This window comes from Siniperca chuatsi, linkage group LG19 (assembly GCF_020085105.1).
Source record: "Siniperca chuatsi isolate FFG_IHB_CAS linkage group LG19, ASM2008510v1, whole genome shotgun sequence".
Taxonomy (NCBI): Eukaryota; Metazoa; Chordata; class Actinopteri; order Centrarchiformes; family Sinipercidae; genus Siniperca; species Siniperca chuatsi.
In genome coordinates, this window is record NC_058060.1 from 14226569 (window position 1) to 14245360 (window position 18792).

The 18792-nt window shown below is 40.7% G+C and overlaps 1 protein-coding gene across 5 annotated transcripts in view; it reads left to right on the plus strand.

The window, feature by feature from the left end:
* The window catches only part of stau2 (staufen double-stranded RNA binding protein 2), an 88203-nt gene that overhangs the window by 60192 nt on the left and 9219 nt on the right, over nt 1–18792 (plus strand). For all 5 annotated transcript variants that reach the window (XM_044176645.1, XM_044176646.1, XM_044176648.1 and 2 more), the window contains exon 13: nt 118–231. In XM_044176645.1, coding sequence (XP_044032580.1) covers nt 118–231 — 114 coding nt within the window. The remainder of the gene's footprint in view (nt 1–117; nt 232–18792) is intronic.

Here is an 18792-nt window from a genome sequence, read left to right on the forward strand (position 1 = left end):
TTAGACATGCAAGATTTACTCTCAAGCCAACCACTTACCACTGAAAATTTTGACTGATCTTTTCCTGTGTTTACTTTGGGGGTAACTCAGTTTGCCTACCTTTGCCCTCTCTTCCAGGTGCAGTACAGTGATGCGCAGAGTGGTAAGGATTTTGTGACCTATCTGACCCTCTCCCCTGTGCAAATGACTTTCCACGGCACCGGGAGCACCCTCCAAGCTAGCCATGACCAGGTATGTGTGTGTGTGTGTGTGTGTGTGTGTATATATATATATATATATATATATATATATATATATATATATATATATATATATATACATGTGAAGGGAGGGTGAGTGTCACACCTGTTGAATGCACTGTTGCTAGTAATGGTACATAAATATAAAATATTATAGATCAAAGTGGACATCAAGAAGTGAGGTGATTTTTCTAAGCTAATTTCTAATTTTAGCATTAGCTGGTCATAGCAGTGCCAATTTAAAAATCACCAGATATACAGGTATCAACACTTAATTGGTTGTTGCATGACGATGGTTGCAAACACTTGCATACAGTTTCGGGTTAATACATCGATGAATCACACAGTTTTTTAGATGATTGCAGTGAGTGACACGCAACTCAGATGAACACCTTCCAACCAATTGCATGAAAAAGTTTTATACTTAACACTAACCATGATGCTCCGAAAACTTTTAAGTTATAGTAGTCAAGGACAGACATTTGTATTATATATTAAATTATGTTAGGAATGTAGTGCCAGGGAGTCTTTTTTAATAGATTTTAATGCTTAGGTTAAAGATTTTGTTCTTCAATTATAGAAGAGATGCTCTGTATCGCCTAAATCAATATATTGACTGATATCATATTTTTTGCTTACATAAACACATAAAATAACAAACATCTTGTAATAAAGATATGTCTGGGAAAACAGATTTTGCAGTTGAATAATAAACTTTATCATTGATGGCAGTAACAAGTTGATTTTGAACACACATTAAATTATAAAACTATATATAATATATAATATATATATACTATATAATTTTTGATTTGCCAGCACACAATAGTGGCTGATAATATCAGCCGGGCTCTACTCTTTAGGTTCTGCTTGTCCTGGTTCAGTGAAGTGTAGCATATAGTGTATATAGTTTAGTATACAGGGCATATTGTGAGGAGACTTTGGCAGGGGTCTCATCCTCTAATTAACAGAGAAGCTTTGGCTCTGTGGCTTTATTATTAATCATCAGGGCATCAGAACCACCTGTGATAATAATCACTCATTGTATTTCTCCTTGACAAGCCTCTGTTTCACCCACATACAGCCGCCAGTTCTCTATGATTTCAATCCATCAAAGTAATCACCATCTTGAAACCTCCACAACTTGTAGCGTACCCCGCTTTCTCTCTCCCTCCCTCTCTAGTTTTCTCACTCACTCTCTCTCTCTCGTGTACTCCCCATATTCAGAAGGAGGTTCTTTGTCTTCTGTTGCCCAAGCAGAAAACAAGTTGCTTACATTCTATCATCTAAACATAGGACGCCCCTTTATTCAGCAGTCTTCAAAGCTGTAATAAAGGGCCGGCCTGGCCCTGAATGGGACAGCTGACAGGGGGCTAGTGCCGCCACCGTGAACTGAGAGCCAAGCCAATATAGGCCAGGCAGGTCTGCGTCCTCTGGACCTGTTGTTGCCAGGAGCACTGGGGCATGACCGACTGTTAGAGAAGGCCTTTCTTTTTCTTTTCTCAGTACAGTGAAGAGTACGACCACAAAGGGAGCACCTAACAATAAGGGGTCACCCTCAGCAGCCCCTCAAACTCTTAACACTTGTTGAACAAAGTAGGGCTGAAGGCGTCACACATTTGGTCGATGATGGTGTATAGACTCTGGTGGCTGTGAGGTTGGGCCTGTTGTTGACACTAATAAGGCGAGTAGAGTTACCTGCAAGTCAGTAGAATAGGTTCCCTCATGTTGGTGAATCTCAGGCATCCTGCTGCACACATTCACATCGATCTGTCATGTCTCTGAGTTGCCAATTAATAGTTCACTGGAGATCCACGTGGTTCCTCTGCCACAAGTTGGCCTTTGCACCTGTGTACAAAAACGCACACCTTGCACTTTTATCTGTGTAATTAGACATTGTAAATGTCTGATGAGATGCAGCAGGGGATCTCATGGCTTGTACAGTAATGTGTGGTGACTTCAATGTGTTTCATAATACATCTCTGTGGGAATTTCCTGCTGTTATCTGCACTGTCATGGATGTCAGGTAGACCAGAGCAATTGATAAAGATCAACAGCCAAAGGAAATCCTCTCCACACTTCTCTGCCTATGATGTATGATGGAAAGATGTGTAGGATATGAGCAGCAATTGTGGATGAATGGCTGAGGAAATTACAGTTGGTAAAACAGCACTTGATGAAAAGTAAGCAAGATCTGTATTAATTTATTACTGTTAGAAACGTTGTTGATATCAGGGGGTTTGATTTACAGTTTTGTGACTCTTTGTTGTTTGCAGTCACAAAATAGAATAGACATTAGTGTCATCCGTACGTTCATTGATGACGTGTGTTTCTGATTATTTTAATATTATTGTGTATTCTTGTAGTTTTGTCTTTATTTGGCAACACAAGTCTTTACCAAGTAGGAATTGTTTTAGTAGGAACTGTAGAACAATAGCAGTAGTAATAATGGTAAACAAGCTTACTATAAATAATGCTTCAAGGGACAGTCTGCAATTTGTGGCCAAAACTTTGTTGTTTTGGTTTAAAACTCAAACAGCATGTGTGTCCCGTCTCCCTCCCCCCCTGTTTTCTCCTCTCTTTCTGTGCCCCAGGATGGGTTGCACTAGCTATTCGTTCCATTATCCATTATTAAGTTTGAGTGGGGGTGCTGGGAGCCTAATGGTTAAGTCACATACCACATACTGTGTGGTATGCATAACCGCAACATCCATGGTTCGACACCCGAACCATAGACGGGGTATGACCTTTGTTGAATGTGATAACCCTCTCTATCACTGTGTTTTCTGTCTCTAAATTGACAAATAATGGCAAAAAAAGTTCTTAGTAACTCCTTGCTAGTTTCAAACTAGTGATTTACTGAATTTGGTTGCACCATTAAAACTTAAGAAAGCTATTAAAGACTTTAGAAATGAGTTATTTGCATAATGTTTCGTAATTTGAGGTGTATTATGTTATTTTTTGTAATTTACATCATGTTAGGTCAGATATTTAACATGCTGGATCAGATGTGAATAGTGAAAGATAATTAATTATTAATTAATTAATTATTAAAGGTACGGAGGTGCCTTATGTTGGACAGTAAACAGTAATGATCAAGAGCAGAGGTCTTGTCAGTGTAATTTTTACAATGGTCTGCTCTTTATCAACAAGTGCAAACACACACACACAGAAGCACCTACACATAAACACACACACCACAGTGCTGAGGTGCCATAACCCGTGGCCTCGTGTAGACATTCCTGGAGGGCCTGTATGTGTGAGAGATATACAGCTGAGTGCTCTTTCTGACCTTATGTGCCATCTACTCGGTGCCATCTGCCAAACACATGTGAGCCCGTAGGCTGCTATGCTAGCTTAAAATCGCCTGGAGGCAAAGATGTTTGTCAGCATATTCTCCATTTTGGCTCTAAATGATTTTTGTTGATAGTTTCAGCCTTAGGTTACTGTATGTTTAATTAATATCTTAAACCAAATTGATGAGAAGGAAAAAAATGTGTCAGTTACAAGACCAAATTAAAGGCCATGGCACTGGGATATATTTAGACATTTTTTCGACAGGACTACATGCTTTTTGGACAGGCTGATTTCTGTGTTTGTTCTGCAGAGCTGAAGTAACTCTCTGGCAGTCTCTCTGTGGCGGCAGTGGGACACCAGGGGGGCCAAGGCCCACTGAGCTGTGTTTGAGGTGTCGCTGGTCCAACATGAGTGGCTCGCAATCGAAGATGACAGGGTGACTGTTGTCTGCCACCAGACCCTGTGTGTGTTTGTGTGTGTGTGGGGTTGCTTTGCGTGCAGTAATGTCCTCAGCTGAGCCACCCCGGGTCCCGGGGGCCCTGTCTCCCAGATTGTCAGCTGTGGCTGCTTGGGTTTCCTGCAGCAAGAGCACATTTTGGCTGATTTGATATGGCATGTTGAACATAGTGTATCAGGATTAAAATGTGTTTTAGACATGCTTTCGGGTAATGAGGCCTACTTTTTTGGAGTATTTTTTTCTGGATTTATTTCTTGTGAATTGTAACAGGCCTGTCAGGTCTCTTTGGTGTCCCTGGAAATGTTATTTTTCTCTCTTCTCTTTTGTAGTTTGTAATCTAGCTAAGCAAAGGTTAGATTTTCCATAGCCTGTCTATGAGCAGGTTTCATGCACTGAGATAGTACTATGATTGCCCTTGTGAAACAGAACTTTCACAAGGCTGACATTACCTTACCAAAACACCATTTGGTCACTTGCTTGCTCTCTTGACTGCTTGTGTTTTTTTATGCCAGATTCACAAACACACTGATAACCATGCCATCAGGTTACCCAATCCTCCCTACAGAAACAAAACATTAGACAGTTCTGCTGAAATTAATTGGGTATCTGACCTTGTCCCTGGTATGTGGACTTTTTCTGCCAGCAGAGTTGCGTTGAGGAAACAAAGGATGAAGAAACTGGGCTGTAGGGGAGTGATAATGAGGACTTGTGGTGAGAAGTACATTTATACCAATGTTGCACACATTCCTGCCTTCATTCATTTGGCTAGTTGACAATAGGTATAAATAAGAGAAAAGGAGTGACATTAGGAGAGTGTGGTGGCAACAAGAGGATAGATTGGACTGATTCATGGCGTGGTGACTGCTGGGATGGTCTTCAGAGATCCCCCATGGAGCTCAGGAGAACAGCAGGAGAGGGAGCTGAAGAGGGGTGGAGGTTGTACAGGCCTTGTGTTTGAAGTCTGCCTTCCCGACTGGGGCACAGACGTTACCCAAGGCCGGGCTCCTCTCAGGGGGTCCGGCAGGAGTGTTACCCAACCAGGCAGGCAGCTGTCGGACAGCCTCTCCTCCCTCCTTATCTGTCTTGTCTGTCTCCGCTTTATGTGCCAGTGTTGTGTAACCAAACACAGCACCTGGACATATCCTAAATCACTGTATGTGGAGAAAACAGGGGAGTGGGACCTAATCTGCATTGACATGGCCTGACGGTTTTTGATGAATATGGAGCAGACCCTTCTTCAGTGTTGTTTAAACATAGTGGTGTGTCAGCATTTTGTTTAGTTAAGTAAGGACGCAGGCTTCATTAGGACAACTTAAAAGCTCAAACCTTCACTGTTTTCCCCTAAACACCCACCTGATCACACGCTGTGTGTGTATCTGAAGGAAAATTGGGATCAAAACATAACATGCCAAAAGCTTGAAAAGAATTACATTTGGCTAATATAAAGTCACAGCTGAGTGTAGTGATCCAAAACTTTGGCCTGCAGGGGCATTCATCTGTTGCTCCTATGAGCTGAACCAAAGGTCCAAAAGCTGCTCAACTACATGGCAACAGGTAATATGTGGAAATGTAAGTACTGTTACAGCCCAGATTACAAACAATGGAGACCACTCTCATTTTTTTCAATACAAAGACCAGTAGATAGAGCTGATCCAACAGAAGAAAAACAAAACCAGGGGCACAGTGTATGTGATAAAACAAGTCTCCTTGTAGCTGAAGACTCTTTACATGACATTTAAAGCAGTTTTGACTTTACTCTGTCCGGTAAATTCATGTTGCCAGTTTTACAGGAAAATATGATGCATATGCTTCCTTGGTTCAGTAGGAGATCTATTATAAGATGGTGACTATAGATCATATACCTTTTGCTGTTACTGTTAATGTTTAGAGCTCACCTTCCATATCTACTGAAGATAACAATTATCAACAATATGGTCTGGCCTCAGTATACAATAAAGCATACCAGGCAAAGTGACCAATTTTTTAGTAGCATAGAACTTCTCAAAAATAACATGCCTTATGTAGAGATTTAAATTTAAAAAGTGTTTAACATACAAGGGAATTTTGAGCCAAAATGTGAAAACAAAGCATTTAATATTAAACTCAGGTGAGAGGCCGGTTGAGGCTGGAAAAGTTAGACATTAATCTTTATTTGAGCTCAAGCATTTTACTTGCTATCTCTGCTTCATTAAAAGAGATGGGAGAATGTTGCTAGTAGTTTTTACGATTTTTGGAAAGCAGTCTGATCTATGAATAACAGTAAAACTTCTTTACTATCTAATATTGATGTCTGATTGGCACAGACTTTGATTTATTTATATATGCACAGCAAGGCGAATAAAGGAATCACAAATAGTCAGTTGAAATTAATTGAGTATATAATAAGACAGTTATGGTCAGATTTTGCAGCAGGAGGCACATGTTTGCAAAGCTCTAACACTTCACTATAATTAGCGTATCATATAGAACCACATGGGGGGGCAGTCATAGAGACCCCCCCTCCCAACACCACTTTTCAAAGGAGCTTGTACCTTGCTTCCCTCCCCAACACCACCTCAGCCAGCACTCCCACTGTCGAACCTACCCGACCCTTGCTGCTCCCCTTACCCAACACCACCCTGTTCCCGCCCTGGAGAGGGGACAAAGTGAAGCATCCATGGAGCGATCCATCACTCCTGCCTGTCTTCCCGCATGCCCTCCTCAGGAAACACCTTTCAGACCAGGAGATTAGAGTGTGACGGGAGAGGAGAGGAGCAGTGAAAGAATGATGGAGGAGGAGGAAGAGCGGGTAAACGAGGCAGAGAGGGGAAAAGGGAGAAGGGGCACTGGAGAGGAGAAACTGGAGAGAAATTGACTGAGTGGGGATATGTGAGATTGATGAGGACAGGGAATGAGAAAATGGGAGATAGAAGTGACTGTCTTTTTGCTTTGTGCACCAGAGGAAGCAATGACGAGTGGGGAGAGAATAAACATGAACTTGCCCATTAGGGGATGTGTCGATAGCTCCAAGTGGCCCCTTGGAACATTAACATGTCTATTAAGGGCTGACATGGTGTGGAAGTGAACACACACACACACACACGTGCGGTCACACACACATGCAAACACTCTGAGCCTTATTTACTTTTAACATAATATGAAATATAAGCAACAAACTAGAAGCAGTTTACACGTATGTTGTCTAAGATGGAAATTATAACACTCTATAATGAGATCCTGTGCTCTTGCAGACATTGTGTTGTACTGTTTTTTAACGTTACATCATGGCACCTGATTACATTAATGTGATGGCAATTTAACATGTTGGTATCCTGTCTGGATACTACAATGTCGGACCTAATGACATTTTTAGATCATTTTCAACACAGCTGAAGTCTAAATTGAATGCCGTCAGATTAACATAAAGACTGCGGCAGCACAAGGTAAAACATAAAGGGTCGGTTCACCCAAATTACAAAAGAAAAAAAATCTTACTTTTATTAGTACAGTATCTAGCCATGTAGATCATTTTATCCGCTCAAGTTTTGAGATCTCCACCTCTGAGATTGGAGTTTTGTCTGTGGTCCTCAAAGCAATGAAAATTAACATTTAAAATATTCAACAGCAACATCTCTTTTCAGAAACAATGTTCCTGTTATTGAGGATAATCCCCAGAACATGCTGCCAGTTTTCACAGGGACTATTTCTTTCATTGAAAGTAGTTCCAATGAAACTGTTCTCAGTGTGTAAAAAGAGTGAGAATTAGGGATATATTGTGATTTCAGTGAATTGACCCCCATGTTTTGGTATTAAGGATCCCTGTGTTCATTCAGACTTGAATGAACAGAGAAATGTATCACCTAGTTTTCGCCTGCAAGAACTCTACTGCTTACTAATGCTTTGAGTACTATGCTATGCAGTCTATGCTCTATAGCCTTATCAGTGATTCCTTAAAGAAAATAACCCATTTATGAATGACGGTTAAGCAGGCTTCTCTCACAAGAAACAGGATTTACCAACAAGCGCTGGCTAACCAGATGATAACAGATGATAACTTCTGTTCTGCCCTCATGAAAACTGAAATGCCAACGTCTGCGCTCCAGGCTGTTAGCATGTGTTTGTAAAGTATGTGCTAGAAAGTTACTTGACACTTTTTAGTTGTCAGAGATGTGTAAAACTGTCATACACTCAAATATATGGCAAGCATGACAGATAGTGTTACCCTACCTGCCATTTTAGATTAAATTCCATAACCTGGAGTTTTTCTGAAACCTGAATTGAGATGTGATGCACTTAAAGAGCCAAAAACATTCAGACCATATCCATAAGTGATGGTGAATTGAGTGAATTTAAGTATAATTTATATCTATATTTATGAAATGAAATGAATTGTTCTCCCTCCCTGTTGGTTTCTTGGACCTGTCAGACCATGGTGGTTGCTTTAAGGTAACCAAAGGTGTTACACCATCATTATCACCTCCGTGCTAAGAGGAGCAAGATGTTTTGGCAGTGGCCTTGCAACCTTCAGTGCTGTTAGGCTCTGTGTGTGATTTCCCACACACACAAATTTGGCATGGATAAAGGTAAACCAATCACACCTCTCCTCACTCATCACCCCCATGGGAGGTGTTAAGCAAGCCAGGCTGCTAATTCGCTACCTACCGCTCTTTGTAGCGTCTTTGGCTCATTAACTTAATGTCATTTGATACTGAGTGATAGTTCGCCTCGCTGAAAAGGTCCCCAAGATAAGGGACAGCTATTTAATCTTTTTCTTCTGCTTTGCCATCTCCCAGTGACAATGTTTGAGATATGTCACCTGTGGAGAAAACACCTTTTCTAACACCAACACAGTTAGGTTTTCACTCCGCAAAGTTTAACATGTATCCTTTGTTTCATAATCAGCATTATGCAAACTGTTTTACTGTCTCCTATTGTATTGTCCTAATATACAAACTATACTGCAATAGAGGAATGTTAGGTATTCTTAGAGGTTAACCCTTTGCTTCAAAGATATTAAAGTACCCTAACCCTTTAAAGTGGTCATGTTATGCACATTTTCAAGTTCATAATTTTATTTTGGGGTTGTACCAGAATACGTTTACGTGGTTTTAATTTTCAAAAAACAGTATTTTTCTCATACTGCACATTGCTGCAGCACCTCTTTTCACCCTGTGTCTTGAACGCTCTGTTTTAGCTACCGAGTGAGGCATCTCACTTCCATTCTATCTGTGTTGGGAGTTGCACACAGTACCTAGGTAAGGACTACTAGCCAGTCAGAAGCAGAGTAGGTCGGGTCCTGACGAGCAAGGTAGTGTGATCCAAAACAAAGCCGCTTCAGCCAGTAACTATAATTTCGGTTTATCCATACATGTTCAAGCCCGAGTCTGATACCAAAACACAGTCAGAACAACCCAAACCAGCTTCACAACCTAGACTGGAGCAAGATGTTTCAGAGTGGTAAGTTATTAATTAACTAGCTTAACTAGTTTATCTTTCAAACGCAACGTTTTAACTGTGCACTGTCTCTACATCACAGTGACAACTTTATGCCCATTGACTGCCTAGAGGGTATCCAACATTATTTTAATTTGATATTTAGGTGTATGTGTGGAAACTGCTCAATTTGTGCATTATGACGCGTGTTAAATAGTGACATAGATACTTTATGGAAGTAAAGGCTGGACTACAATCGAGCTGATTTCAGGCACTTCAGGAGTAGTGTTTTCTGTGGGAGAGGATAACTCCCTTTGGGGTGGACTTGGGGCTTTTTCACTTTGCAAACCTATTACACGCACAAAAAAGATATACAACACAATAAATGTAATATGACCACTTTAAATGAGCATTTAGCAAATACACAGTTGATATGGCGATGTGTGTAAAGCTGCCCAATCTCCTGTTCCACAGCTCCCTAAGCCACCATCATAGCACATGGATAACACAGAGGATCACAAACATTACACTGATGCTCTCAGTCTGGTCCCACTCTTTGAGAGTTGCACAATACATTGAACATTTATTGTGCAACTCTCTGAGGAACAGCTCTGGATTTTAAGAAGCCCTTTAACTTGATATGTGACACACGTCTTGCGGTGAAGAACTTCTAAGAATTTATCATCATAGAGTGCTCCAAAAGCAAATCACACACTGACAGTAATTGCAGGCACACCTCACAGGCATAAAAACAACCACACATATACATAGACAAACACACACACACTACACAATGACCTGTATTGTTGGTTGTAATTATACTCTTTTGTTGCTTTCCTGACTTACTGAAATCAGAGCTCCCAGATGCTTAGATGCTATTTGTTTGTGAAAGTTGTTTTTGATTTTCATCATACACAATATGATTATGGCATGTCTTTCTGAAATTACAGGCTATCACTCAGATTTTGCTGACAGGTCCATAGCCATACAAGACGAGGCTCCTCCTGCCTGATACAGAATTACTACAAGTGATTTATTTAACCCTAACCACAACCATGAGGCAAAAAGATGAGCCTGTCTTTCATGGCAGTCGTGAACTGGGCCCTAAATGACCCTTACTGTTCACTGGCAGGTAACGGCGCTTCCAATGGTGGGAGTCGGGTCGTTAATGTCCCATATTAGGATCAGTGCACTATGTCTGCGTACTGAGTTATGGAGATGAGCGTAGCGACTGGGGAATGTTTTTCTGTCTGTCTGAGCCCCCCAATAAGGTGTCACACACTCCTGTGGTTTAAGTAAACACTGTGTGTGTGTGTGTGTGTGTGTGTGTGTGTGTGTGTGTGTGTGTGTGTGTGTGTGTGTGAGTGCCTCATAACAGTATTTTCATGATCTTCCAAATCTCCTCTGTAAATAAAGTCACAAGTGACAGCTTGTGTTCTGTTTTACATGCAAATTCCGCCCAACCCTTTGCATTTAAAGGAGATAAGGAAAGATTAAGCAAACCACACTGCCACTACCTAAATGAGAGAGGAAGAATCGCAGCGGCAAGTGAAACAGGAGATGGACAGCATTTTTTTTTTTTAAAGGAGATTAACTCAACTTTTACATGTCTTAGCTAGAAAAGGCCATTCTGCTCTCTTCTGTTGCATATGACAGCTATTACAGGCTTAGAGGCTTGCAATGATTTAGCAAGCATTTGTCCTGAACATGATACATGATAAGTGATATGACAAATTATACTACTTTGTAATGTGATTTTAATTGTTAGTTAGACCATTTTAAAAGAATAGCTAAAGTGTAAAACGACACATTGAGGTTTTACAGGTCGTTTTGTTCCGGACCCCCCCCCCCCATAAAATGTTGAATTGTTGTTTTACACTTTTGTTTTTGTATGGATTAAACAAACAAAATATAACATTTTAATTAATGATCTTTAGGGTGGTGGTAGGCAGATTTTGTTACTTTTGGATGGAGCCAGGCTAGCTCTTTCCACTCTGTGCTAAGATAACCAGCTGCTGGCTCCAATGCCAAACTATTGATTTAACATAATAATAATTAATTAGGGTGTTCCTCAAGGTTCCATTTAAGGATTTCTGATATTCTCCCTGCACTACCTTTTGTCTTTTTTCAAAATGATATTGATTAGAATAGAAGTGTATTGTTTTCTTTTCCCTTTATATGCCTCAAGAGTGTATATATGTTACTGGTTATGATTACATGCTCTCAGCGTCATTCAGATCATGTGTAGAAAGACTGTATATGTAACAACAGGAAAACAGTCATTTTACATCCATATGTAACTCATCTGGCTTTCTTATGAATGCATAGACTAAAGGAAACCACAGAAGGCCATTATATCAACGATCATTTATCCTTCTATAGAACACACACCTCAGTTTACCATGAAGGGAGGGAAATAATGTTTTGATTGCACTTCTATAGATGCGCTGTCCACTGTACATGTGCAACAGAGGAAGGCATTTTATCTACACTACCATGTGCCCACATGCACACATTGTGTTAGAGTGACACTGTTCCAAAATGGTGTGATTTATTGTACATGCTTTCAAGTGAGAGGTCTAATGCAGCATAGTTACTAAATAAACATTTGGTTTAGAGGCCCCCTTTTCCTCCGGGACATCTTCTCTATTCCTAATTTCCCTTTACTTTTCTCTTAACCCAAACTCATTCTCTTTTTTTCATTCTCCGTTTCTCTGTCTGTCTTTCTCTCTTTGAGTCTCGCACTCACCCCCACATGCACATCTCCCTTGTGCCCAGTGAGTAAACGTGGAACCGTGTGAGCCTTCAGGAGGACTTTGAAATGAGACATGGCTGGGACATCAGAGGACTCTGCCACTCTCAATGAAGCCTGCTTGATTTATAAGAGAGCAGGGAGTGGGGTGGGGGAGTTGGGGGGTTCCTGAGGCACACAAGGCCATGAGGTCCTCCATTAGTACCCTGACCCCTGTTTCATGTGACCAACCACTGCATGGGAGGAGAGGGAGGAGAAGAATGGATGGATGGTGGATGTAGGGGGCTTGTGTGTGAGGGGGTCTTTTCTTTTTTACCATAGAAAGTCTGCTATTTACATTTTCACCGCAGAGAAGGCAGCAGAAATGAGAAACCCTAGCTCGGTCATTTGTCAGTGGCCTGTGGAGTCTTGACTTTAAGCGTCTGCTGATTGTACCTGATCCCTCGCTCAGGCCTGTCTCTGCTCCCTCTTTTACGATTCTACTCACAGTTTTACTGTCCACAATCTAATTAGCTGTGTCTTAATCACGTGTTAAAGCGCAGCGCCTTCCTGGTGTTTACTGTCTGTTTGCCATGCTGTAAAAATGTGTGAGGTGGCTCGTAAAAGCTTGCCTACAGAGGATTAGGTACTCACTCTCCTTTCGTGGATAAAATCACAGCATCACTGACAAATAATGGGTTATAGCCTCTGTACTGTGCTACTGCAGGAAAACTGTAGCACTTATGTACTTGTCTTTGAGAGTAGAAGGGGTTGACATTGACACATCTTTTAAACTATTTAGACACACAAAGCTACACCATTCTGGGAAAATTGGAACTTAGAAAATCAGTTCTAATCATTTAATTTTAATCCCATTCGATTTTATTTTTGCCCTAGTCCATGATATTATAGAGAAATGTGATTTATTAAAAGGTATCTTATCTGGCTGAAATTGTGGCATACATTACTTATTTATCCAAATTTGGAGACAATCATGTCACGCTGCTTTTATTCTGCGTGCCTTTGTCAGTCTAGGTTTGCAGACTGTATCCATAACATGGCTTTGTTCCTGTTGAGATCTGTTCCTGTTGTTTATGAACACTTTTGACAGGCCTGCCGGCTTTAAACTAACTTAGTAATGGCATTATGCTAACATTTTTTAAAAGACATATGTTTTCAGTATGCATTATGTTACGTTTTCCCCCATCGCGTTGGCGCCCGGACCGATTCATCAGAAAACCAGCCTGGTTGGAGGAGCCTTATCCAGCAAGGCCTGCCTCTTGATATAAGCATACTGGAATTTATTGTTTTCAGTAAACATGCCTTATACATAATCTGTCTCTGCAGTACACACTGCCAGTTGCCATAGGAACATAGTAGGGCTTTCATAACACTTCAGGGGCTCCCTTGGGCATGATGGTCAACCCCCGTCACTCATTGCGTTGCAGGCCCACTCAGTATTTCTGGGGATTTAGGTATAAAACAAAATGTCCATCCACATCTTATAACCCCAGCGAGCATGCTGGGTAATGAGAAACAGTCCGCGGCCTTGTGGGGATCGATAGCAAATTATAAAACACTGCAACAGGTTTTACAGGCGTGTCCCTTGTGTGTACGAGGTGATTAAAAGTCAGTGCAGAAAGGAGCTGAGGGAGCTACAAGGAGGAAGAGACAAGAGGAAGAAGGTGTAAAACGGCGTCTGACTGCGCGTCCTCTCTTGTTACCGGATGTCCTTGTCCACCAGACATCCACTCTCTCATACACACTGCTGTCTCTGACAAGAAAATATAAAGGGCTCATGATGGAGAGTTGGGGATTATTGCATGCAGCTGGCGGCTGTCACAGTAAGACCCTTCACCCTTTATCTTAACCCTTTCATATACTACATCCCCAAGTTCCTCTTTTTGCCTATCCACAACTGTAAGTCGTCTCTGTAAATCTTGTCACCCATTTTTGTTGGTCTAAAGGGGTCAGTACACTTCAAACAAAGTGCTTATTGGATCACCATACAGCACCTGAAATCCCCTCTCCCCCATACCTTTCTTATGTAGGATTGCATCTGACAATTTTTGTAACTTTCCAAATCAACAGTCTTACACACAGCAACTGGCCAGTGTGCTGCGTGAAGTGAGAAAGTAGGCAGTGTTTGAACTTCCTTCTGAAGTTGTCTTTTTCATTGTTATTCATTTCACACAAACACTTCTGTCCCTTTTCGTAAGTACAAATGTGTGCAACACCTTGAATGCCTTCGAGGAGAGACTGCGAAATTGTGCACCATTATCTTCATCAACCATTATCCGATTTCACCCCTCTACGACGACATGCTTCTCACCACTGCTCTGAGTGTAGTCGTCCAGAACAGGTATAAACACTTTTGCCATCAGAAATATTCCAATGACATGTCGTACAATCTGTTGCGTTTCGAGCATACCCCGGGCCTTAACTCATACTGAGGTTCTGTGTTCAAGACAACCAGCAGCTACTGTCATTGTGAGGGAATAGGAGGTTTTAATAACTACTCCGTAAAGTGAAGTTGCTGCTCTGATGACTCATCAGACCTATCTCTTTATTTGTTTGGACCATTTCTAATACAAACAGTATTTCAGCTTCCATCACACCCTGCAATGAAGAAATCATTGGATTCCAATTTTAACGGAAGAGCTGATAACAGCAATGGTCTTTGACATCCATGCTGATATCCTCACTAGTGATTGATACGGCCCACTGCAGTATGTTTTATTAAGTTTATTATCTATGCAAATGGAGGGAAGTGATTAAGAACTTCTACCTCTGGTGTGGGCTGCCCATGCCTCCATGCTGCGGATAGACACGTCTTTTTCCTCTGGTTGTGTAGCAGCCAGGCAACGACCACAGCCATCACATTTGCATCCCCACCCAACCTGTGCCTGTACCACTGCCCACTTTAACTAGGCTTTGCACTTCATCACCAAGCAAACAGTGTGAGTCATTGTCATTTTGAATTCAGGACAATGAAGATTGGCAGGAAAAGAGCAGTTATAAGGATCATATAGTTGATCTTTGACACAAAGAGAAAAGTGGAAAGGAAAGGGAGATTAGGAAGCAGAGAAGAGCAGAAAAGAGAGAAATGGGATGCCCCTCGAGACCGATCACTATCTCTCCGCTGATAAGAGAGCGAGTGCCTGAAGGCCAGCTTTTCTTCCCACAGCTTTTTGTACCTCCCCAAGGCAGTTTGAGTCCAATTGTTCAGTATTATAGAAGCTTCTCCCTCCGGCACAGAAAGGTGGACCTTTGCAGGTGGAGATGAGGTGATGAGGTAACACTGCTTTGGAGTCAATGGGGAAACCTGATGGAAACAGACATGAACCATACAGGACAGTCAGAAGCGTGTTTCCCCAGGGTCCCTGCGGATCCTTAAAAAGTCTTAAAATGTCTTAAATTTAATTTCTAAATTTGATCTAGGGCAGTATGAATGAGCACATTTTTTTTCTTCAGTTTTTATGTTTTATTTTGTATCTCACAATGACAATTTCCACAATGTCTGATTTGTTTGTACAGCTTGTACGTTAAATAGGTAGCGTACACTTAACTTGGTAGGTTGCAGATCCGCATTTTAACCTAGAAGAAGAACGTGTTTATACAGCTTACGATTTGAGGGCTGCAGTTTGGGAAAGGAAAACACCAAGAATGCAACGCAACACTGTGAGCAAGCATTGCAGGCTCAGCCATGGGTAAGAGTATTCTTCGTTGCGCTTCGTATGAGGCGCAATGTGAACTTTGTCGCAAAACATTCAAACCTGAAACAATGGTAAGCACTAATTCTCACATGAAATCTCAAAAGCACAAGCGCTATGCTAGAACTCCAAAAAGTAGTATGCCTATCGAGTCGTTCGCTGCTGCTGGTAATTTAGCTGTACGTACTAGAGATGATTTGTCTACTGCTGTTTCACTGTCTGTCCTCAATATTACTAATTTACCCCCTTGGATTAGCTGGAAAATGCATTGTCACAAAGCTGAAAACAGGGCTGTTTTTCAACCTCATTGAAAAGTTGACTTTTTAGAGATATTTGGTTCTCACAGGACAGCGACACTACAAAAGTGATGATCTTATAGAATATATAATTTTTATATAATATCTACATTGCTGTAGATTAAAATACCCAACAGTATATAAAATATTTAAAAATTAGCTCAACCTTAAACATCTACATTAGTAAAATGCAACATACACATTAATGCAGCAGTAATATTAATCCAGAAACATATATAATAGTAAAACATTGACAGGTACCATTTTACTGCTCCGTGAGTGCTTTTACTTTGATTAGTACATTTAGCTGATAATACTTACATTACTTAAGTAAGTAGTTTTGAATGCACGACTTTTACTTGTAGGTGGAGTATTTTCACAGTGTGGTAGTCGTACTTTTATTTAAGTAAAGGATCTGAATTCCACCACTGCCACTCTGGCAAAGCCTTCAGCTACAGTACCATTCAGACTACCGCCATACAGTTTTATTTTCATTACTGAGAAGGTAGTTATGTTAGCTAATGTGCACTGAATATTTCAATTTTTCAAATTCAATAAAACTCAATAACAGTGTATATTGTAGTCTAGTTTGTCCATTTCTTTTGCACGGTAATGGTATTATTTTTTCCTTTTAGAGGTATAAAAAAGGTCTTAAAAGTCATTACATTTGTATTTGTAAAATGTGCAGATACCCTGTTCCCAAATCTCCGACCATGACTTATTAGCCCAGTAAGTGAATCTTCAGTACGACATTTGATGATCTCCTTGACTTCCCCATATCTGTGAAGCATCTTCAATCCTTTGGATGACTTACGGACATAGTAATATTGGTGAAGCAGCATTATTTTCTGTTTATGTCATCTATAGCACTTTGGATCAAATATGTTGTGTCTTATATAAATAGAGTTGAGTTGAGTATACAAGTGAAGCATGAATTGTGAATGAAATAATTTTGGTTCGCTGGATGGCTCATAAAGGAATAGTTCGCCCAGACTATGTCTTATCATTCAGGTTGCATCTGTGTATGGTGGGGGGGTGTTTGTCCTAGGAGAATTCAAGGCCCTTTCTTTTTGAGGAGCTTTTCAGCTTAGTCAGTGGTCATGTTGGTGAGTCACTGGCCTTGAGGCTGTTTTTCTTTTCTTACCCAATATCTTCACAGGCAGTAGTCGCATCACTAATGCATTCTTCATGCCCTATATCTCATGCTGTATTTAGTCACTGATTCATCAGCAACCTTGGAATAAGTTAGCAATATTGAGGACAGGCAAACATAGATTCCCCTGTATAACTTCCTGTGCATGGCAGGTTTGTTTCTCAATCAAAATGCGTCACTGCCTCCATTCTTGATGAAAAGGGAAAGTGTCATACTTTTTCCTCTTGCTCAAAGAATGTGTAATTTTTTTCAGTGTTCAGTCACTTTTGAACTAGATTGCTTTATGGTTTGAATGCAAAGTACTGCATACACAAATACAGAAGCAAAACAATACAACTCACAAGTATCAATCTTTAGGAAAATCAAAGCACTTAATTTTAACCCCCTTCACTATTTGTTTATAATGTCCTGATATGGGTTTAAATTTTTTTCTAAATGTATGAATAGTCATAAATACTTATATATTGGCTTATAATAATTTTATTGTGTGTTAAAGCATTCATTAACTGTTTATACAACAAGTGGAACATCGGAGGAGTTAAAGTTGTTGACAAATACACTAATAAACACTTAAAATCTTATTTCTGCTTACAGCTACATTATAGTGTAGTGTTATAAAGCAAATTTTACTCATTGCTTATATACTTGTTATAAATGCTAAATAGTGTTACCAGTTAAACTTGCTCAGTTATTTTATTTTATCCTATAATTATGATGAACATCAAAAATAACCAAGCTTAGTGATCAGGTTATTGTTTCTTGACAAAGTTTGATTGTGGCATACTAGCACAGTGTTATCATAGAGGCCGTCTTTGGCTATATCTGCTTTTCCTCCGAGAAGCTTTGCTGACAAGGCAGAAGTGTGGTATGCTGAGGTGCTTCTGCCCCTCGCCCTCTGCCCATATGTTTTGTATTACACCCTAGGAGGTGCCATCCTCAGCAGCTCGGTGATGGGAGGGGATAAAGCAGGCCTCTCCGGCCCAAATGACGCATGACATGGCGCCGCGCCCTGGGCCCTTATTTATGGCTTCCCATGTCAGCGAAGGCTTGCTCCCCTGGGGAGCCCCACGGCCATTACCCGCTAAGCCAGCCTTCAGTGCTCATCTCAGGCCTGGGGGACGCACAAAAGAACACACACTATCCACTGTAGGAATTCTGATCACCATAATGTGGCAGCATGCACAAATGACTGAGAAGTATGCAAAAATCAAATAGATTTCCTCATAGAGAAGTTTATTTAGCTGTACAACATTCACAGTTGCTACACTGTTTCACAAGAGATGAAGTGCTACTTCAGAGGAATTAACGTCATGTCAGGCTACAGCTAGGCCACTGCCAGACACACACTGCCTCTTTTATCAATGCCTCTGATGTGAAAGGGGATGTGAAATCTGGAGAGAGAGTGTGGAAGAGATTTGGTGAAAGGATCTGAATACATTTTCTCTGTAGTTACTGAAGAATCCATGTACATATCACACCGCATTAACAAATAGA